This window comes from Manis pentadactyla, chromosome 5 (genome assembly GCF_030020395.1).
Source record: "Manis pentadactyla isolate mManPen7 chromosome 5, mManPen7.hap1, whole genome shotgun sequence".
Lineage (NCBI taxonomy): Eukaryota > Metazoa > Chordata > Mammalia > Pholidota > Manidae > Manis > Manis pentadactyla.
The window spans coordinates 110985092-111009318 of NC_080023.1; the positions used below are offsets into that span (position 1 = coordinate 110985092).

Below are 24227 nucleotides of genomic sequence, written 5' to 3' on the forward strand. Positions count from 1 at the left end.
ACTTTGTCCTGGTAGTATGCTTTGCTTGGGTTATTTTTGCCACTGTCTAGTTGGAGAACAACCCTCCTTTGACTCAAGTGCCTTGGCCAGCACAAAGAGTTGACATTCCTTACAAAACAGCAAAACTCCATTCTGTTCTGACTTTTCTTTGCTGGGATTGTGGAGGTTTTGCTGCCTTTTTTGGTACCATTTTTGCTGTTCCTGCTCCAACAACTTGCATCGTTATTTCTTATATTTCTGTTTCTGAGTTTTTCTTTAAGTTTGACAATCAGCTGCTTGCTCGTTGACTACCCGTACCCAGCCCCCAGCCCCAGACCCAAGCAAATTTTCATTCTACTTACATCCCAGAAACTCTGTCACCTCGGTAGGTTTTTTTTTTTCTTCTGAATTACCCATTTTTTGTCATTTTTAACAAGGTGTTTTTTTAAGGATTGGAAAGGATAAGGTTAGAGAAATCACATATTAATGTCCTAGGCACACATACCCCTGTGGACTGTTTCTGCTGAAGTATACAGCAAAGTTTTTATTTCAAGCTCTTTTTGTGTAACTTCGCATATTCTCACTTATGATCACTAAATAGATTTGTATGACACACTTGTGCTAAGTTTCTCTTAAATTTCTTCAAGTTTTTTTTATTTAAAAAAATCTTAACTGAGGCATCACATTCATAACACGCACAAATCTGAAGTGCATATTCAATGAATTGGGACGTATGTGTATACCTATGTAACTACCACCCAGGTCAATATAGAACCTGTCCAGTGCCCAGAAAACTCTGGTGCCTCCTCCCAGTCCACACCCCCTACCAAAGGTAATCTAAAAGTCAGAATTTCTGTCAACGGTTGATTTTGCCTCTTCTCTCTTTTTTTTAAATTGCCTTGTCTTGAACTTCATATAAATGGAAGTATATGGTATGTATTCTCTTGTGTCTATTTTCTTTAGCTTACAGTCTTTGAGAAGTATCCATGTTGTCACTATGTACTATTTCATTTATGAATATATACTATTTATTTTCCCACTGTGCTGTTAATAGACATTTGGTTATTTCCAGTTAAAGTATTTGCAATGCTTTTTAAAAAAGATAGATTTGATTTTTTTTTGAATACCTAGTATATAGTTTTACTCTCTAATATTTGCAGGTTTTTATTTGGTATACCTTTTTTTTCAACCTCTGTGGTACTTGTAACATTTCCATATTCTTAATGAAAATAATTCTGCTGTGTTTGTCCTCTCCCAGATCACTTCTTTCCCACATTTTTACCTGTGGTACTTGACCTAGTAGTAAAGAAAAGAAACTGAAGAAGTGAGTTTTGTTGGAAAGATAGAATTTAAAAAATTTTAGGCCTTTCTAGAAAGCATCTGGTACAGATGCTTCCATCTAGAGATGAGTAGCAGAAGGGTTATGGGCATACCTCAGATACATTGCAGGTTCAGTTCCAGACCACCACAATGAAGTGATTATCACAATGCAGTGAGTCAAATGAATTTTTTGGTTTTACAGTGCATAGAAAATATATTTATACTATACTGTAGTCTGTTAAGTGTGCAAGAGCATTATGTCTAAAAAACCATTGTAAATACATTAATTAAAAAATAGTCTTCTGCTAAAAATGCTATCTATCATCTCAGTGTTCAGCCAGTTGTGGTCTTTTTTCTGGTGGAGGGTCTTGCCTTAATGTTGAAGGCTGCTGACTGATCAGGGTGCTGTTTGCTGAAGGTTGGGGTAGTGGTGGCAATTTCTTGAAATAAGACAACAATGAAGTTTGCTACATTGACTGACTCCTCCTCTCATGAACAATTTCCCTGTAGCATGTGATGCTGTTTGATAGCATTATACCCACAGTTGAACTTCCAAAATTGTAGTTAGTCCTCTTGAAACCCGCCACTGCTTTGCCAACTAAGTCGATGTAATAGTCTAAATCTTTTGTTGTCATTTCAACAATCTTCACAGCTTCACCAGATGAACATTCCATGTTAAGAAACTACTTTCTTTTTTCATCCATAAATAAGCAGCTCCTCATCCATTCAAGTTTTTTCATGAGATTGTAGCAATTCAGTCACATCTTCAGGCTCCACTTCTAATTCTAGTTCTCTTGCTACTTCTGCCACATCTGCAGTGACTTCCACACTTTGAATGCCTCAAAGTTATCCATGAGGATTGGACTTAAACCTCTAGACTCAAACTTCTCCCAACTCCTGTTAATGTTAATATTTTGAACTCTTCTCATGAATCACAAATGTCTTAATGGCATTTAGAATGGTGAATCCTTTCCAGAAAGTTTTAGATTTACTTTGCCCAGATCAAACAGAGGAATCCTAATGTATGGCAGCTATAACCTTATGAAATTTATTTCTTAAATAAGAAGACTTGAAAATCAAAATTACTCCTTGGTCCATGGGCTACATAACAGAAGTCGTGTTAGCAGGCATGAAAACAGTATTCATGTCATGTTCATCTTCATCAGTGCTCTTGGGTGACCAGGTGTATTGTCAGTGAACAGTCATACTTTGAGAGAAATCTCTTTTTCTGAGCAGTAGGTCTCAATAGTGGGCCTAAAATATTCGGGAAACCATATTGTAAAGAGATGTGCTGTCATCCAGGCTTTGCTATTCCATTGATAAAACACAGGCAGAGTAAATTTAGCCTAATTCATAAGGGCCTTAGGATCTTCAGAATGGTAAGTGTACAGTGGCTTCAACTTAGTCACCAGCTACCTCAGCCCCTAACAGGAGAGTCAGCCTATCGTTTGAAGCTTTGAAGCCAGCCATTAATGACATCTTCTGCCAATAGAAGGGTGTTTCATGTACATTGAAAGTCTGTTCAATGAAGTACAGCACCTTCATTAATTACCTTAGCTAGATCTTCTGGATAACTTGCTAGAGCAACTTGCTGCTTCACCTTGCACTTCTTATATTAAGGAGATGGCTTCTTTCCTTAAGCCTCATGAACCCTGCTAGCTTTAAACTTTTCCCTGTAGCTTCCTCACCTCTCTCAGCCTTCATAGAATTGAAGAGCATTAGGGCCTTGCTCTGGATTAGATTTTGACGTAACGAAATGTTCTGGCTGGTTTGAGCGTCTCCTCACTAAAACTTCCTCCATATCAGCAATAAGGCTGTTTAGTTTTCTTATCATTTGTATGTTTACTAGAGTACAGAGTAGCACTTTTAATTTCCTTCAAGAAATTTTCCTTTGCAGTCACAACTTGGCTGTTTAATTCAAGAGGACTGGAGTTCAGCCTATCTTGGCTTTTGACATGCCTTCCTCACTAAGCTTAATCATTTCTAACTTTTGATTGAAAGTGAGAGATGTGCAACTCTTTCTTAAACTTGAACATTTAGAAGCCTGTATAGAATTGTTTATTGGCCTAATTTGTATATTGTTATGTTATAGCAAATAAGCCCAAGGAGAGGGAGAAAGATGGGGGAATGGCCTGTCAGTGGAATGATCAGAACGCATATAACATTTATTAAGTTAGCTGTCTTACCTGGGTGTAGTTTATAGCACCCCAAAACAATTATAATAATATCAACACATCACCATATTAAATATGATAATAATGAAAAAGTTTGAAATATCTAAAGTGACAATACCAAAATGTGACACACAGACACAGAGAGAGCAAATGGTATTGGGAAAATGGCGCCAGTAGAGTTATTCAACACAGGGTTCCCATGTACCTTCAATTTGTAAAAAACACAGTATCTGTGAAGCACAATAAAGCAAACTGAAATAATACTAAGTATGCCTGTGCATGACTGACTCCAAAACAGAGGGCCAGTCAGTGATAAAACTGGGACCCACGAGTTCTGATTTCCATTCATAGAGCTCTTTCACCTGCCAAGTTGCTCACTTGAATGGGTGGGGGAAAGTGCCAAAGGATTTCTCTTTGAAGCAAAAAAAAGAAAAAAATATTTAATCTTCTCATAATGTAATTTGAAAAAAATATTCAGCTACAACAATGCACCATTTAACCCCTTTAATCCATTTTGAGACATTTATCCTTAGAATCTAAAATATATCTGCAAACCATAGCCAACACGCCAACTCAAGCATACCACCCATTTTGTACAGCCTGCAAATACAAACTGAGAATAGTTTTTACCTTTTTTTCAATCATTAAAAAGAATCAAAGAATAATACTTTAGTCCATATGAATTCAAATTCAGTACCCATAAATAAAATTTTACTGGAACATGGCCACATTCATTTTTTTCTTGTCTCTTGATGTTTCCAAGCTACATTTGCAGAGCTGAGTAGTTGCTGCAGCAAAGACCATATGGCCTGCAGAGCCTAAAATATTAAGTTATCTGTCCCTTTACAGAAAAGTTTGTTGACCCAGATGTAAATGAAGGAAAAACTATGTACATGGAAATGTTTATTCATGCATTTTTTAGTAATAATAAAAAATAAAAAGCATGAAAATGTCAATCATGGGTATGGTTATTTGAATTTTAATTTAATAAATTTATGTGTTATTTGACTATTAAAATTATAATCTAAAAGCTACTGATATAAAAATTTTATATTGAGAGGTTTAAAGGATAAAAAATCCTTTTTGTGTCATTTGTGTGAACATAGGTAAGATTAAAAATAATTTGCAAAAATAAACATGGCTATAGTACTGAGATCAATAATTTTTCCAACATTTTTGTAGTATTGTTTTCTATTTTAGAGAGAAATAAAAACCTTTCACTAGTTTCTTACCCAACATCATCAGGGAATGTCTTAGGTTATGTAATCAAATGTTTCATATGATAATTACAGTATATGAGCTACCTTTATCAAAGACTTCTGGAATGATGGGTTAGAACGGACCTTAATTTTCTCTAATGCCTGCATATTATAGGTGAGGGATTGATACTGAAGCTCAGAAATGTCCAATAGAGTTTATTCTCTCAAAACTTAAGAATTGTCAGTAAACGCATCGACAATAAATACATTAACTTGAATGTATAAAATGGCAGGATGATAACTATGTTTTAAAAACCAGATTCTCTCCTCCCTGAAGTCCAATTAGCTTAATTTAAATGATCAATTTAAGTTCACCACCTGTTCCCACCCAGTTGTCCCATACATATTTCCTGGTCTCTCTATGCATAAATCCCTCCTTCTAACTAGGCTGCTTTTTTTCCCAGTGACCTCCAACTGTACCTTGTATACCCATCTCTGGTCTTTGGCATTCATAGTCCCTGGCTTTCATTTGGTGGTTAGCCAAGAATGTATTGTTAGGTAGGTGTGTTTATTTTCTATTGCTACTGTGACAAATTATTACAAACTTAGTGGTTTATAGCAACACAAATTTATCATCTTATACTCTGGAAGTCAGAAATCTAAATGTGACTTCCTACACTAAAATCAAAGTGTCTACAAGGCTGTGTTCCTTCTGGAGGCTCTGGGATAGGATCCCTTTCCTTTTGCCAGCTTCTAGAGGCCACTTGCATTCCTGTCTTACTGTCTCCTCCTCCATCTTCAAAGCCAGCATCATAGCTTCCTCAGGTATTTCTCTCTGAGTTTGACCCCTCTGCCTCCTTCCCATAAAGACCCTTGTGATTGCAAGGACCTGCTTAGATCCCAGTCTCAAGATCTTTAACTTAATTACATTTGCAAAGTCTCTTTGCCATGTAAGCTAATATTCACATATTTCAGAGTTTTGGTTGTGGACATCTTTGTAGGACCATCATTCTGCCTACCACAGTGAGTTTTGCTTGGTAAAATGAAGAGTTTTGTTTTTTTCTCTTTGCAATAATAATAAAATATATTTAGTGTTAGTTTAGAAAGTACAATTAAGCACACACACAAAAAGAAAAACCTCATATACCTAAAGGCACCCTTTTGATATGTATCCATCTTGTCCCTTATATTTATGTGTAATGATTTTGTTTCAAAAATAATTTTTTAAACTGTTCATGGAGAACATTCCTGAACTGCAGGCTGCCCACCTCAGTGATGTGTTCAGCAAGCCTGCCATTTCTGAGTCACTTCATGGAAGTGCTCAGAAAAACATGAGAAAAACAAATATCTGGGAGAATGAAAAGTGGATATGACACTCCTTTTATAGAAAGAGAAAATTTCCTACCAAACATTTAGAAATAGGTATGTTGCACATGCTCTGGAATTAATTTTCCTATCTCTTATGATGGTACGTGTATGTCTCCTCCTCTTAGAGGTTTGTTAGACGTGATGTTTTCAGATGATACTCTTGGTAACACTCAACTATAAAACTGTATTCATTGGAGTTTGGAAGAAAAAGCCGTTTGGGACATCATCTCATGGAGTTTTAGTTTAAAGCAGCAAGTTTTAAGTGGTTTCACTATTTAGGTGTCCTGAGGATCATATAAACTACTGACAGCAAAACTCATAGTTAAAATGGTCCAGAAATGTTTTTATGTTACACTGACACTCCTACATTGGGTCTATGGTTCCTTTTATTTATTCATTTATTTAAAAATCACTACAGCTATAAGTAATTTGGTACATTATACTGGTCTGAGCTCTTATTTAAAAGGAATGGGGGGAGGCATGTTGCTTTTTTTTTCCCATGTTGAACTGAAATTGGAAGTTTGTTTTAGTCTGCAAATTCTTTCTACTAAGAAAAATGACCTGGTTGCTCAGTGCTGAAACAGTTGACCATCATAATGACTTGGTGGCCACACCTGCAGAATTCTCAACTGACTAGCATCTTTGAGCATCTAAACCTTGTGCAACCTGTTGTAAGTCTCCGTGGGGATGGCCTAAGAAACTCCTCCTGTTCAGTCTGCACTGAACGCCTTCCCCATAAGATAGAGTATCAAGGAGAGCAAGAAAGGGAAGGAGGGAAACAGGAGGAAGAACACTAGGTAAAGTAATTGGATTTTCACCTGTTCCCTCACCTAATTCTACAGGGCTATGTGAAGAGGGCCAGGTGACACCTACTATACAGTAGGTTGCATTAAAGGGGAGGAACTTTGAGCTTAGGGAACATGAGTCTTACATAGTGAACAATTATTAATAAGGTATTGGAAACACTATTCTTACACTGCACATTAAACGACCTTGACCTTTGTTCTGGAAAGAGACACTGCACTATCTCTGCCCTCCAAGGCTGTTAGCTAGACAAACACCCCTGAAAAGATAATCCAGAACAAAGATTTTCAGAGCTTTGGCTTACAAGATGTACAAAAAGATGAGAGGCTGATGGAGGACTGTCTACTAACACTGTTATCGATAGATACATGTTTATTTTCTGTCTTCACCAAAAAATATGAAACTCCATGAGGGTAGAGATTTTTGTCTGTTTTGTTCAATTTTCTATCTGCAGTATCTAGAACAGTGCCTGGAACACAGTAGGTGTTCAGTAAATATTTGTTGGATTAATATGAATTATTTGTTCCACTTTCTAATGATATATTTAGGAATGATGAGAAAAAATAATCACAGTATATAAATAATATATATTTCTACTAATATAGCTCATTTGTATTTTGATATTATGCTTTATTATGTTGTGAAAGTAAATTTCCATTTTGACACTGATCTTTATTTTATTAAAGCTACCAAATTTAAAAAGCCATGGAAAAGGAGATTTTTACCAAAATATGTTGTGGATTTTAATATGACTGGGGCCTTTGAAACAAGAGGTGTGTGTAGACACAGATCAATATAACAGTGAATGCCATGGCATATTCAGTTATGATGTACCACATGGATTTAATAAAAATTTCAGCTGAATTTTTTTTTACTGTGGGTCTAAGTGGTTAGATCGATTTTGTTAAGTTCAGTACTTGGTTTATGCTACAAATTTCCCATTTGTCCTTTAGGTTTACGTAATTCCCTCAGTTGTATCCAAAATGGAACTATTCATCTCTTTAAGTAGTCATAATTGTATTAAGTTATGGGGCAATGTCGGGCTGTATTATAGTTCACGAAAAGAGCGTGACTAGCTCTGCCACTAGTGAGCTTTTTAACGCTGGACAAGTTCCTGAATGTCTGTAGCACATTTCCATTGTACTTTGAAGAAGTCAGAATAGATGCTTTTCTAATGTTCCAATTCTAGATCTTTTGGGTTTGAGGATATTCAGACACCTATTCCAATTGTTACTCTGTTTTCAGGTGATGTCCTAGTTGCTGTGAATGATGTTGATGTCACCTCTGAGAACATAGAGAGAGTTCTGTCTTGCATTCCTGGACCTATGCAGGTGTGTACATTCTTTTTCTGTATTTTATGGTGAATAATATAAAGTAAGTACATCTTAGACTGTTTCCTTTTTTTAAGATTCTGAAATTATGTATTATGGATAAGTTGCACTTACGTACGTGGCTATTAAAAATTTTTAGTTCTTGCTAACATTTTTAGCTTTTGGAGATTGTTCTAAAAAGAAAGAAATACTACAAATAAAACTCATCGTACATAAAGCAAGAACAAATAAAAAAAAAGATATCTAATGACCAACTTGCCATTATAGCTACTGTATATAATGATGAAAATCAGTTCCTAGAAAAGTCATTTTAAGCAATCACGGAATTTTCTATTCTCTGACTTATTAAAATCACTGTTGCTATGAAGTTGGGGGGTTTTAATGTGATTTTGTTTGTTTTAAAAACTAATTACACATTGTTTTTTAATTTATCCATTATCTAGTTTAGCCTTACTCCTCAGCTTTTGTTTAGCTACTTAATGTATTTTTTATTACTTGTAGGTAAAAATAAATCTCTTTCAAAATAAGTTATTTTAACACTCTTAAGAGTTGACATTTTGTATCATAGATGACATTTTTAGGTCATTACCTATATTTTGAAACTGCTCTACCCTCTGTTGACAAGTGCTGTGCTCCTGTTAGCATAGGAATTTGTTTTCTCTCTTTGAGGGATTGGAAAGATGACAAGGTATAAGGAGACTCCATCAGGCAGCGACAGGATGAAGCCGTTTTTCTGATTGATCAGGATGAACAATAGAATGCCTGATAAATCAGAACCTTCCTGCACTTGATTTGAGACTGAAATAAAAGGACCCATGACAAAACTCCTTGTTCGCTAATAAATAAGATTTCTCTTATGTTCACTTCCTTCTCTTAAAACACACACAAACACACACACAACCCTGCAAATGCTATAAAGTAACTATCTTTGGAAATGTAAAATGAAAGCACTAGAATACCTATGGTAGCCAGTGATCAGCAATGCCTAGGATTAGACTGAAAGATGTAGTGAAATACTAAAAATCAAGCAGGAGCAGTCCTGTATGCTGAAGTCGAGCGTGCTGTTATTCCCTTTAGTTGCTAAGTGTCAGGAGGTCCTAGGGTAAGCAAGGTGCTAGGGCACCTCAGAGGGCTCAGACGGCAGCTACTTACCAATCCGTAATGAAGAAGTCCAGTACTTTAACAACTGAAACAGCATCATCTAAGGAAACTGGCTGTGCATCAGCCCTGAGTGAGGGCTTCTCCTCCCTTGCCTGTGTCAGGTGTGGGTGTTCCACCAATATTGCCAGAGTTTAACCACATCTCTTCTGTCTTCAAAAGAAATTGTTTACAGTGGAGTCAAATTATACTTATGTTTAATTAACAGTTGCAGATTCGGCTATGTACACTCAACAGAAAAGAAGAGAAAGAAATAGTGATTTAAATATTTTGGACTACTTCCACCTACCACTTACATGTCCTCATTAAGCATAAAGTAGGACTATAATATCTGCTGTTTGCCCACCTTGTCTTTTATAGCATGAGAATCTTTCTGCACTAAATGTGTTTCTGTGTTTAAACACACACACATATGTATTTTATACAACATGAATTTTAAGTGCCAATATATATGTCTTATCCAAAATGAAGAAACAGAAGTTTGGTTTAAAGATGGAAGAAAAACTGACTGTTATGAGTTATATTTAGTATCTGAATAGAGTATGTTGTACCCCAGCACATCCTTGTTTCCTTGGGGATTTTGTATGCAACTTGAGAATATAATCCCTTCATAAGATGCATATTACTAAAATCTTTTTATTCTTTCAGAAAATAAACTTTTTTTCTTGTTATAAGAGTAATACATGTTCATTGTACAAATTTTGGAAAATATGAAAAGGACAAAAATATCTTAAAATCTCACTACCTGAGGATATCTACTATTAACATTTTGGAATATTTCATTCTAGTTAACCCTCACCCGCCGAGCATAAACATGTTTGCATTTGTCTGTTTTACTAGCAGAATTGGCATTAATAGCCATTCTATTAATTTAGGGTAAGCACCAGCATTTAGGAGGATTTAGAAAAGTTAAAATTCTTTTAACTAGAAATCATGTTTAATTAGTAAACCACATTTTTCTTACATCATTAATGTTGAAATTTGGAGTAAACTACAAGCTTTTCATTACCAGTCATGTAAAGTAGGAAGTTTGGGGAAGGCAGGAATAGAAGTGGGAGGGGAATATATGCAGTATATCAGTGTTTTACTAATAACATTTCCTTTATTCCTCATAACAATCTGTAAGATTCCAATAATTTGTTTTCCTATTTTATACATGAAGGAAAGGAATCTAAGAGAGATTTAATGATTTGTCCAAGGTTGCAGAATTAATAACTCAAAGAACTGGAACTGGAACTGACGCCAGAGCATGATTCTTCTATTTTTCACATAAGCCACGTGGATTGCTTTTTTACTGAACTGCAACTAATTGAGGTGCACTTATCCCAGAAAAGCTGTTTTACCTGGTTTGTGTTTGTGGCATCTGAAACAATTACTCAAGCAATAAGAGAAGAAGAATGCTGATTTATAAAGAATACCATAAGAGATTTTTTAACATTTAAATTTGGAAATATCTAACAGAAACATTTTAAACTTATATTCTATGTATAAAATGGTTGAAAGTATCTCATTGTCCCACAGAAGATGGCCTAGGAGATAGCGTAATGTGATAGAAAGGTCACTCAGGAGAATGAGGTCAGATCTCCATTTTAAACTTCACTCTGAGCAAGTTGCCAAACTCTTCGGGGTTTCAGTTTTCTCATCTATAATCAGAGGGGTTTTGAGCGAATATATCTATGAGCCCATTTCTAACTCTACAATTCTCTGTTTGATTATTTAAACTAAGTTCTGTTATAAATAGAGTCAGAATGCCACAGTGAAACCCAGAGGTAAATCCTGTATGCTAGGTAAGGTACAGAAAGCCCAAATCATTTCTTTCAAAGCCAAGCAAAACAGTTGGCTTAGATTCTCTAAAAATGTTAATATTATGACATAAAAAAAAAGGCTGGAGAACTGTCCTAAGGCCGACTGAAGTGACACACACTAAGTGCAGTGGCTAATCCTTAACTAACCCTGAATTATAGTGGGGAGCAGCTGTATTGGGACAACTGAGGAAATGTGGATACAGACTTTGAAAATAGTATTTAGTATTAAAATTCCTAAGTCTGATTAATTATACTTGGTTGTGTAGGAAAATTCCCTTATCCTTAAAAGATACATGCTAAAGTATTTAGTTGTGAATCACCGAAACGTCTGCAAATAATTCTCAAGTGCTTCAGCAGAAACTTTAAAAAAATATAGAGAAAGAGTTGGTAAGAATGGACAGAGAGGGGAGTAAGCATGGGAGAGAGGAAGCAAATGTGACAAAATGTAACTGATGAAACTGAGTGAGGAATACATAGGTAATCATTTAATTCTTCCTGCAACTTTTCTGTAAGTCTGAAATTTTTTAAATAAAAAGTTGTAGGTTCAAAAGGAAAGGCTTTAGAAGTTTAAAATGACAAGAATGAAGATGCAAGTAAGTACCCTTGTAATTACAGACTTTTGTAACTTTGACCTGCTGCTGCAGCTCTGTGCACTCACTTACCCAACAAGCACATGCTGTGCAAATGGTACACCCTCTCCTCCCCTGATTGACCAGGGAGGCTGGGTCCAAACTTCACAACTGACAGGAGTTGATTGCAGTAAGCACTGGGCGGTTGGTTTCCTGGAGCTTTGAAGGAGGTCTGCCTGCAGACAATAGTCTTGGGCTCTAACCTTCTCAAGTACTTCTTAGGCCTGAGAGACTGTAAAGGGGCTTGAGTAGAATGTTTTAACTTTTATCATTTCCTTGTTACACAGAAGTGATATACTCATATGTACTATAGTAAAATGAGGAAATAGACTGGCAAAATTAAGAAAATATATTTGTAAATCTTCTCTATTCTCAGAACCCAGCAGTAACTATCTATGTTAGTATTTCAAAGTGGATGACTGACTTGATCAACTTGCAGTTTAGGAATATGACACTCTGAATGAGACTGGAGGTTGCGACACCAGGGGATCAGCTTCACAGCAGTCCAGAGGTGATAAAGGCCTGAGCAAAGGCATTGGCTAAGGATATGGAGGAGATGGAATAGATTAGATTCAAGGTATGTGGGAAGCGAAGGGAACAGTATATCCCACAGGAAAGAGGGGAGTCCAAGATGCCTTTCAGGTTTTGTCTTCAGTTAACTCAGTGAGATTCCCCAAAAGAGAAGAAGATCAAGAAGAGAGAATTTGTTGATCCAGGTGGTCTCAATTCCTTCATAATTTTGAGTGAGGAATACTCAAAGCATCTGCCAGCCAAAAGAGAAAGGATCAGACTTGCAGAGAGCAGTGTAAATATTGTGAGAGAGACAGTGGAGACCGTGAGGCAGAGTTAAGAGACTGTCAGCTTCTGGAACTGCTTCAGAATCTGACATCATCTCCAGGTCCCATCTTGTGAAGGGAAGGCCTGGTAACTATGGGAGGGAGAGAATTTGTCTAGCAGAGGCTGAAGAGATACTGCTTGTTGAGTGGGATGAGTTGAAGATAGAGGAGAAAACTAAAGCAATAAGATTTTGGAAGTGTTGAGTTATAGAGAGCATGTTCTTGGACCTGAGGAAAGGCACCCTATCTCCTGAACTGGGAGGGAAGGAAGACAGAAAGGATGGAAAAATTACAGAAAGAAGAAAATGTTTTGAGGGAGACAGGAGATGAGGGATGATGAAACTGTGGAGGAACAACAGAAAACCCTTTTTGTAAGAAGCTTCATGCAAACTATCTTATATTACATTTTCCTAATAAAATTTCCTGTGAAACACATGACATCCTTAATATTCACATATACCAACCCTTTCTAAAAATAGCACTTAACTTTTAATTTAATTATCTGGCTCACCCTTTATCATTTTATCAAGGCAACCAGATTTCCTAACATTATAGCTGTTTAACATGTAAACTTTTCAAAATGTCTTGCTAAAGTGTGATCTTTGCATTATAGAGCCAGCGTTACTTAAATCAGAAGAATGTTGGCTAAATAGTTCCTTCAAGAATTTTAATGGATGGTTCTGTGGCGTGTGTTTGAGTTTTTTACACGGTGAAGGGGAAAGGCCCTTACACCACAGAAAAGAAGTACTGTTGTTTGCCAGGCTTCACATTTGTTTCCAAGTACGTCATTTTTCACTAATCGTAGCAAACTAGTCTTAAATTTTAGGTTGTTGCTGCCTAAAGTGAAATTAGTGAATTTTTGAGTTTACCAGCTCATTTCCTTTTGTCATTTTTGGTGAGTCACAGCCTCTTTTCACTTCTCCACCCGCAAAATCTCCTTTGGAAAGGCGCCCTCTGCCCTGTTCTGAGGCGCATTTCTTTCCCTAGGGCCCATCTCTCTCCGTGTTCCCCGCGATGCGCCCGGCGGGCTTTGCCCTCACCCAGACCCCAAGGCCCCGTGCCGGGAACACTCTCCGGAGCTCCCGTCTGTCCTGTCCTGACGTCTGTGCGCAGATTTCCCTAACTGCCAAAGATTGCTCATATTTTCAGGAATGCCACCAAAGGCTCCCGTGTATTTTCTTGTGGGCACTCCTGAATCCTCATTCTCAGGTAAAAGAAAGGACCCCAACCACCAAGCCAATCACTTCATCAAATCCTTGTTCAAGGATTTTACATATTTATCCTTACATCCATATTTATATTTTTATATTTATGCATACGTATATTGAACATTACCTAATAGAACAGATGCTACTCTCAGGACATAGTCTTTCAGGCTTTATGATCCTTAAATGTTACTTGCCTGGGGTCAAAACCTCACACCAAATATCCTTTTTACATCGTTTAAAGATCATTTCTAAAACTGTCTCCAACTCTTCCTCATTTTAATCTTTGTTAATTTTCATGAGATAACTCTTGACTGCTCCGTTATAGGGTCTCCAGTTTTTTATATTTTTCTTCAGTTTGCTTTGTAGTTCCCCCTGAAACATACTAATTTCCTACTCAGCATTTTTGATAGAGTGTTCTAATACCAAGGGCCGATTTTGCAACATCAGGTTTACAGAAATTATAAAAAATTCAGTGAAGTTTGATCTTTTCTGTTTGGAATGGTGTTAAATGTTTTACATGATCATCAGGCCTCAGAAAAACTTCATGAAGAACTTCTCACCCCCTGCTTTCTATACAGATTACTGCTAGTCTTGACTGAGTTCATCTTTAAATATATACATATTGATGAATTTAGAGGTCATGTCTCTTTTTTTTCTACTAGTTAATAAAATCTGAGACTAACTTTAGAAAAGATGCTTATTTAACTTAATTCACTTCAGGTAGACAGAGATAACTTGATGCCTCTGAAATGCCACAGACAGCTACAGATTAGCAAAATTGAATACAACCATAAGCACTCTTTACCAGCAGAAAAAGAATATCTAGATTTTTTATTTTGGAATGTTTTGTTCATTAGGACAGATGTATTTTTGCAATGTAATACTAAAATAGTTGAGTAGGCTAGTGGGATTATGAATGAATTTTTTAAAATATGCTTAATATTTTTGATGAAAATAAATATATAAAGCTCATTTTCAAAATGAGTGACTATAATGTGTTAGTATTTATCATATGTTTAAAGTTGGCCTTGAAAATAAATTTTTAATTATTAAAAACAGTAATTTTAATAATTATTAAAATAGGAATTTTATTACTATCTTGATAATTCTTAAATATTTTCTAAAATCCAATTTACTGCATATAATTTTTATCTGCTTTTAAATATTGACTAGTTTCTTTTCCCCCAGCTTTATTGAGGTATGACTGACATAAAAATTACATATATTTAGGTTGTATACATTTTTTTAAAAGTGTACAGTGTGCTGGTTTAATACACATATATTGTTGGGACTTCTTTATTTTTTAATTTATTCTTAGACTTGAATTTATTTTTTGACTTTTAAAATTTAATTTTAAAAGGGTCATTCCATTTTAATGTTTAAAACTATGGATTTTTGCAATGAGAATTTCCTGTTTTACTCATCTGTATTCTGTTAAGATTTTAAACATTAGGAATATTTTGTGCTTATACATAGGCTATGATGATGTCCTTGCTACACTAAATTAACTATATTTAGTGAAAACTTCTTTTAGTCAAGATGTATATTGGTGCTTCTTTGAAATGAGCAAGGTGTCTCTGACCAATTGTCATCTAAACACCTCTCTCCTTTTTCAAGAAAAGGTAATTGAGAAGTGGAAGGTACCTTTCAACAAATGGAAAATGGTTACATTCTGGACTCTTACCAGTCTTATTTGACTTCAGGCCATGAAATTAAAACTGTCTTGATAAAACTATAGACAATGTCTTCAGGGTCATGGTCTAAGATCCAGTATGCTGATAGTTTTTAACTCCCCTTGGCCTTTATTTTTAAAGAATCAAAAAGAAAGTCTAAAAGAAGAATGTCTGAATATCACCTCATTTGAAAGGAGAGCTAACCCTGGTTGTATGCAGTTACTCTTAGTGTTGCATCTCTTCTTTTTCACTTATCCAGATAAGTCAGTGCTATCAGCATTCATAATACAATGTATTCTTTATTTCACTGTCAGATCATACAGGTTGTGTTTTTCCATGGTATTTCTTGTTTTGTTGTCAGTGACTTAAAATACAATGATTATGTTTAAATAAATGAATGTTTGTTCAGAGAATTATGCATTCTTCATCAGTAAACATTTGTAATAACTCATGCTAGAAACTGGGTTAGGAGGTAGAGATACAAATATAAATAGAATACACAGTCTCTGCCATCAAAGAGCCCACGCTGTAGGATGATTTTTATATATACTGTGCATACCTGAGCGAGCGTATGTGCATGTACAGATCCTTTATGAAAACTGCAGCTTTTTCCTGTTGAAAAATCAACCCATTATTTTAATTCCTAAAGGTGAAACTGACATTTGAAAATGCATATGCTGTGAAAAAAGAAACAACTCAACCAACACAGAAAAAGGCACAACCAAATACAAATGATTTAGTTAAACTTCTATGGGGAGAAGAGGCTGAAGGTATCCAGCAGAACATCCTGAACACGCCACATATCGTTATGTATCTCACACTACAGCTCGACTCAGAAACGTCAAAGGACGAGGTGAGTGTCTCCTCAAAAGTGCAAGGAAGAAAATAAGGACTTTTTATAGTCTTCCAAGTGAATAATGAACACTTTTGTCAGTCATTCTGTATCTTTATGGTTTTGGTATATCTCTTACACACAGCGCTCTTCTAATTGACAAGCTCAGTGAGTCCATTTATAGAGATTACTGAAATATTTTGTTTCTGCCATCTTTAAAAAGTTATATTTGAATGCTTTTTCCTTAATATTTTTGTACCTACTTTTGATTGTGTGCATCATTATTATTCTTGCTACATACTTTATTTCTGTTTTTTTAATGACTGCTCTTAAATTTTTATCATGATAATTATCTTAACAAATCCTAGAGTTAAACACTATCTTAACCCCTTTTCAAAATAATTCAAGGCCCTTAGTACACTGTAATTCCAGTTATCCCTGTCCTTACCTACATGCTGTCGTCAGTATTTTAGTGCTACTGTTTTTTTTAAAATTCTACAAATTGTGCATAATTACACTACTTGTACTGCTACTACGAATATTTATTATATATGTTATAAAATGTATATGGTGTGTGTTATGAAATAGATATTTTATATATTTCATACAGATGAACCTTCTTTAAGTTTACATATACGCTTACCATTTACTTTTCTTATATCTCAAACTCTACTTTTCAATCATTTTCTTCTTCCTAAAACATATATTTTAGGCATTTCTTTTTAGCAAAAGCCTGTTGGTGATAAATTATTTTTGTTGTTATTTATCTGAGGAAATTTTTTCACTCCTTCTTGAAAGGTAGCTTTATAATTCTACATTGTATTAGTCAGAATAGGCCAGTCACTACAACAAACAACGCTAGTATCTCAGGGGCTTAACATAGTAAAAGTTTATTTCTCATTCCAATGTAAATATTTTTGGTCACGTGGCTCAGTGATTTGAATACTTCATCTCATGGGTGTCATTATTTCCAAAGGCTTCATTCAGAATGCTCTGCTAGATCTTTAGTTGACCAGTGAGAGAAGAGAGAAAGCCTGCCATATCAATGGGGCATTTCAGAGGTCTGGCTTAAAAGTGGAACATTACTTCTGCCCACATTCCAGTGTCTAGATCTAGATCTAGTTATATGGTCCCTACCAATTCAGGGAAGTAAAAAATGTAGTCTTCTTGTGTGGCCAGGAAGAAGATGAAGTCAACATGCACTATTGCTTATGCAAACCATTTTAAAGTTATTTTTGCTAATCTGTTTAAAGATTACTATCCTCTATCTTCTGACTTCCACTCCTGTTAAATCTACTTTCAGTTATTCCTTGTAAGGAATCTGTCTTACTGTCTTTGTTCAGTTTCTGCCTTCTGCTGTGTCCAAACTGTTTTTTAACCTTTCCATTGTGTTTTATATTTAAGCAGTCAAATTTTTATTTTTAGAAGTTTCTGAAAAGTCTTTAACTAATCTACATTTCAAATCTGCCCTGATATTCCCTCTAGTCTTTGTTGCTTCCTCATCTTAGTGATTCTAAATTTTATTTCTGTAAGCATTTTATAATAGCTCTTCTCTATTTTGTGTCTGCCCAATCCACCATCTCTAAGTCCTGAGGGGACTCTTGACTTGTGGTGGATTGCCTTCTTATGTCCCTGATGATCATTGACTAAAATTACAACTTGATTTTATCTTTGGGAATCCTGTGGCTCTGAAGTGGGAATATGTCCTGCAGAGAGAATTTGCTGCTTCTGCTTTGCCACGGACCAAGGGTACTTCAGCCTTCCTGGGGGTCTGGGTTTAACACAGTGGTCTTGGGCTCAGCTCACCTGCCTACCACTGTCCAGAGCTCAGCATCCTGACTGCAGCTATTGTAGGTGTGGGTTCTCAGAACAGCCCTGCCTCTGTCCTTCTCCTCCCCACTCACCACTGCTGGCTGAAGCCCCAGCTTACTTTGCAGTGTTGGCGAAGGGTGCTGGAGGGGTAGGGCGAGGACATCCTTAGAAACCTCTCTACTCTTTCCACATCCAGCAGTTCAGCAAGAAGTAGGTCTTAGCCATGTATCTAGTTTTACAACACAAGTATCTCTGAAAGCATCTAGTTTACTATAATGCTTCAAGCAGAAGTGAGATCTAAAGTTTTTACCTTATTTACATTTCTTGCCTTGTGAAATCCTTGTAGCCTATATTCTCAATGCCAAAGCCATTTTTTTCAAGGGGTGTATTTCCTTGTGTTGCTCCTTCATATATCAAATTGAGTCAGTAATTGAAATGGAAAAGAAGGGATTTACTTATACATATTTTTATAATTCTCTGTGTTCCAAAAAATACATAGGGACCTAGAGTTAATAATTCTAATTTCTTGCATGTATTATTCGTTCTTTATGTATTTAAAACAAATGAGAAATTCAGCCATTTATTGTATAAAACCCACAGCAGTTTCTGATGTGGTAACACTGAATCTTTCTGGGTTGTCTTGGAGTAGGATACTGCTGAGGCCTTTTGTCATCCTTGCCTTTCTTTCCATGGGAAAGTATGTAGATGTTTCTCAAATGAACAGGTTTCTGTCTGTTGACAGCCCTATATCAACATTATAATTAGGAGAGGCTTTTTATTCTTATTGAACAGTGTGAAAGCTGCTGCAAATGCATGCTGCTAACAAGTGCTTAAAAATACAGCTAATTAAATTGGTTAGGAATTGTAGAGCTTGTCAGGTCTTTAATAGTGAGGGTTTCCAGGCTGACTGCTGCAGAAGTTGGAATAAAACATTCTCAAATGACTTCTTTTACTGGTATGACTTAATTTACAATAAAATGTGATAGGGTCATTCTGTTTTTATGTGAGTTACATACTTAATAAAAGCTTGTCTTCTTCAAGTTACAAGATCTGGGAATTTTTAAAAAAACGAATCAAAGAGTATATGGTTATTTGTTTAAAGTGATGTTTGGTATTTGACTAAATTCATTAAGTTTATTTACTAGTCCAGTTTTAAATTTATTAAGTAAATATGACAGAAGATCATAGCCAATGTTTGATGTAATTTCTAGAGATAAAATGCTTTGTATGTTTTTACCCTAGAAATATTGCAGGAAAATTTGAGTTGTTAAGGGAGAGTTTATTTGGCCAATGTATTCCATAGCAATTTGCATATATTGAATGTGCTGAAGAAGTATTAAAAAAAGATGTGTCCAGTTTATCATTATTTATATTTGTCTTAACATAAAAGTTGCCAAGACATGGACTCCAACTCACATAATTATTTCTTGTAAAGAGGGACCAAAGCAAGGTACAGAACACTCTTTAGAGAGCGAACCAAGGAAAATATGTCATATTTCAGGAATTTGGACTTTCAGTAGTGGCTATAACAGTATTTTTAGGTATTGCTGTTAAACAGCATAACTGCAAGCTACTCTGAATTCTCCATGGTTTCTATCCAGAAATTTTTATCTTGACTGCTTTTAATTTGCCTTGTGAGAAAAATAGCATGTTGCTTTAAGTAACAGCAAAAGTGAGGTAAAGAGTGATTCACCCCTTTGTGTAAAAGTTTTAGCAAAATGTACACCCTGATTTTGAGGTTTATTTTATTTTGTAAAAACTGTTTCCTGGAAACATGCTCTTCTTGAAAATAGAAAAGTATTAAGCATTTTGTGAATTATCTTGAAGATCTAATGTTTTCCATAATTTAAAATAAACTCTCTTTTAAAGTTTGTATTCAGATTAATGTATAGTGGGCAACTTTCAAATTTAAGACATAAAAGATTTGTAATTTCATAATACTGCTTTCTTCTTATCTGTACTATTTTAATTTAATTTTTTTTTATTCTCATTTTGTAAGTTTAATCTTGTTTTAGGTTTAAAGATGTAATGACTTTACCAAAGATGATGATTATCTTTTCAATGTCAGTAATTAACATAATTAAATTTCAAGACTCCTAAAAGTTACATGTGGTGTCTGTATAGATATGTAATCACAGGAGGTAAAATCTGTATAATGAAATATAATAAAATACTGGTATTAGAACTTAGTGTAAAGGAAATTAAAATTTTAAATATTGTTTGAAACTAAATGTAATCATTCCAATAATCAGTGTCCTACTCAGTATATATTTTAGCATCATGACCAGTTTGGACAGTCGGCACCTTATTTTCAAATGTGGTATTTTAAATACAAGGTAATGTGTTAAAATTCCAGGCATACTTCTCTCTGTGTGTTTGAAGAAGACTCCCACTGGAGCTAAGATTTTTTTTTTGGTTCTTTTCTCAATACAAAGCCTGAACTTTACATGACAAAAATAACTGTTGGAAAATTTGGGGGATTTGATTTTTTTTTTTTTTCATTTAACAGCAAGAAATTATTTATCATTGTCCAGTATCTGATGCATCTCAGAAACTAAAAAGTGTGCGAGGGATATTTCTCACACTCTGTGACATGTTGGAAAATGTAACTGGGACACAAGTTACTAGGTAACAACTGATTTCATTTAGCTTTAATTCTGTTTCTTTCAAGTTCTTTACCGTTGTTCTGACAAAATACTAATGCAAGTATCTATCATACAAATAAATTTGTATTTATGTAGATATCTGTATAGCAGATTTGATATGTGCAAATACTTTATTTCTTATCTAAGTTATTTCCCCAAATCATCTATTAAAGTATAGGCACTCAGTACAGCTGTAGATCTGGGTGTTTTGGCACACTTTAAATAAGTTAAGCTAATGACCTATACTTTAGAATTTCTTCATAAAGATGATACCTCTTAAGCATAGCATTATGATGAGTCTGGGCTTTCTCATGTTTTTATCTTGACTATTAACTTGCTAGTCAATACCTTGTGGTTAGTAAGAATGACTGAACACTGAATTTTTCACATATTCAAAATATTATGTTTTATAACAATGATAGAAAAATACAGAATACTTATATACTTTGAGAAGAGTATGCTGAACGCAGTATCTCACCTGTACACACAGTGATAGATAAGCAAGACCAATGTCAAATAATTTTTTGAAAAATAAAATAACATTGTATAGTCAATTATATCCCCATTCCACACTGATTTATCAAGCCGTGGCTCTGAAATGCCATCAGTAACTTATGGGAGGAGAAGGCTCAAAGCTTCTGAGTTTTGCTTTTTTTTTCCCCATAAAATAAATCTAGGGATCATAAACCATTTTTTTCCCTTAATATTTCAGCAGTTTTAGACTTTACCAAAAAAGTTATTCTCTCAAATTTTAAGAGCCTTATAATATTGATAAAATATCATGTTGGGTTTTCTAAGGCTTTAACTTTTCTCATATTCTGGTAAAAATGGTAACTCTTTGGTTTTAAAAGATAGGATCTGGAAGACAATAGGAAGAAGAATTTCCTTGTTTTTTAAAAAAAAAAGTCATGTTTAACTCTGGGACTTTTAGTATAGTGTATATAGAAAATATTGTTCATTTTAAATATTCTAGTAACTGAAGCTCCATTTAGTATATGAATATATGAATTTGCATTCATAAGAGCATGTTGTAGTCCTTTTATTTTCTTAAACAGCTTTTTTGAGATATAATTCATACTGTTTGCTCATTTAAAGTATACAATTCAGTGGTTGTATATTCACAGATATGTGAAGCACCGGAGTTGGTTTTAGAGTATTTTCATCACCTCAAAAAGAAACCCTGTACCCTTTAGCTCTCATTCTACCTACCCCACCCCAAGCCCTAGGCAACCTTCTTTCTGTCTCTGAAGATAACCCTATTCTGGACATTTCTTATGAACAGCACCATATGTGTTTGTGAATGGCTTCTTAACTTAGCATAATGTTTTCAAGGTGGAGGCTTCCTTTTTAATCTTATTCGAAAATTTGTTTTAAGTTTCTCCATGTGGATTTGAATTTTTTTCTTTTTATTCTAAAGGATAAATGTTATTTTACTTGATATTTAGAATTTGTTATTAATGATAAGATATGGGTTAAACGTGGAAAATAGTAAATGATCTGGAAAACTTTTTTGTGAAACAATAAATTTGAAAATAATTATTATGTCAGGGATTCTTCAGCCATGTGTGTCTTTTGCACACACTGTTTTAAAACTACAGAAGAGTTTTCTATGACTATAGAAGTCTAGTATTTGTCTAAAAGTATAAGCATTTTTAAACTTTGTTAAGGTGAAAGTAATACCCCTTTGAAAAAAATCTATTGAGCAATTCATATTTAAAATCCCGCATACTTATCTACTATAGTATAGAAAGTACACTCTATCCTAAAGACTCAGCAGGTGAAGACTCATGTATGTATTTTCATTTAAAAAAAGAAAACACTAAGCATATTTCTATTTTTTCTTCTTCCTACCACCTACTCACACTACAAGAAAGAATCATTATTATATTCTTTATGTTTCCACAGTTCATTCTTTTTTGTCCAACTTCATTGAAGTATAATAAACTTCACATATGTAAAATCTACAATTTAACTATTTTTGACATAGGTATAGACCCTAAATTCATCACCACAGTGAATATATCCATTACTCCACAAAAATTTCCTTGGGAGCACACTTAAATCTGACTTATAATTTGGTTTCTTGTTTATGCATCTGTCTCCCATAGTAAATGATCATTTTATGAATCAGAACCATGTCTTTCTCTCTTTTAGTAAATTGTGTTCATAAATAGACAATCAGAAAAGATTTGTTAACACGTGTTAAATTAATACACTCTAAACAGTCACTTAAGGTTAGTGAAAGAATCTCAATGTCTTTTTACTGTAATGGGTCCACTTTGTTTGGCCTAGAGTTTTTTGTGCATTAAAAAAAAATGTTTCAGAATATATTTTTGTTATACAATTCATTGCCATTTCTGTGTAGCAGTTAGGTATAGGCCAAGAAATTTGCTTATTAGGTGTGCAGTTCTTAAATCATACCATATGTAATCTTTTAAGAATGACTGTTTATAATTTTATGTCACTTGAAAATATTCTAACTTTATTTTGACTCATTTTTCCTTAGCTCATCCCTTCTTTTAAATGGGAAACAAATTCATGTGGCTTATTGGAAAGAATCTGACAAGTTGTTGTTAATTGGCCTGCCTGCTGAAGAGTAAGTTGAGATTTTTGTATACAATGCTAACAAAAGCTGATTCATTAAAATTATGGCTTTTTTGTCAAAAGGCAAACTCCTTAAATAGTTTTACAGTTTAAAGGTCTATTGTACAATAGCTACCTATGTTCGTTTGGTATGAAAAGTGCAGAAAGATGCCAGAAAGGCCTGGCTTCACCCATTAGTAAGGATAGGGGCTGTCAAAATACTTTCCTCTGAGGTGTGGCCAGTACAGAGCTGGCTGGGAGGTCACCTTGTCCTCTGCTCAAACATTTGAAAATGTTGTGATTTGGATTTTGCATGTTTACAGTTTTCTACTGTTGGAGACTTCTGAGAATTAAGGGTTAGGAGAAAGGCTTTTTGCCATGATGTTGAGCACCTTTGACAAAATAAGGAATATTTAACTCTTAAGTGACTTCCCTAATGGTAGGTCTTATATTATAGACTCCTTAACTTTTTTTTTTTTAATTCATTTTATTATCATTAACCTACAATTACATGGAGAACATTATGGTTACTAGACATCCCTCTTCACCAAGTCCCCCACCGACAAACCCAATTACAGTCACTGTCCATCAGCGTAGTAAGATGCTGTAGACTCACTACTTGTCTTCTCTGTGTTGCGCATCCCTCCCTATGCCCCCCCCACATTATACATGCTAATCGTAAGGCCCCCTTTCTTTTTCCCTGCCCTTATCCCTCCCTTCCCACCCATCCTCCCCAGTCCCTTTCCCTTTGGCAACCGTTAGTCCATTCCTGGGTTCTGTGATTCTGCTGCTGTTTTGTTCCTTCAGTTTTTCTTTGTTCTTATACTCCACAGATGAGTGAAATCATTTGGTACTTGTCTTTCTCTGCCTG

The 24227-nt window shown here is 34.9% G+C and overlaps 1 protein-coding gene across 2 annotated transcripts in view; it reads left to right on the forward strand.

The window, feature by feature from the left end:
- The window catches only part of INTU (inturned planar cell polarity protein), a 71781-nt gene that overhangs the window by 14380 nt on the left and 33174 nt on the right, over nucleotides 1–24227 (forward strand). For both annotated transcript variants that reach the window (XM_036922952.2, XM_036922953.2), the window contains exons 3-6: nucleotides 8090–8175; nucleotides 16134–16337; nucleotides 20638–20756; nucleotides 23280–23369. In XM_036922952.2, coding sequence (XP_036778847.2) covers nucleotides 8090–8175; nucleotides 16134–16337; nucleotides 20638–20756; nucleotides 23280–23369 — 499 coding nt within the window. The remainder of the gene's footprint in view (nucleotides 1–8089; nucleotides 8176–16133; nucleotides 16338–20637; nucleotides 20757–23279; nucleotides 23370–24227) is intronic.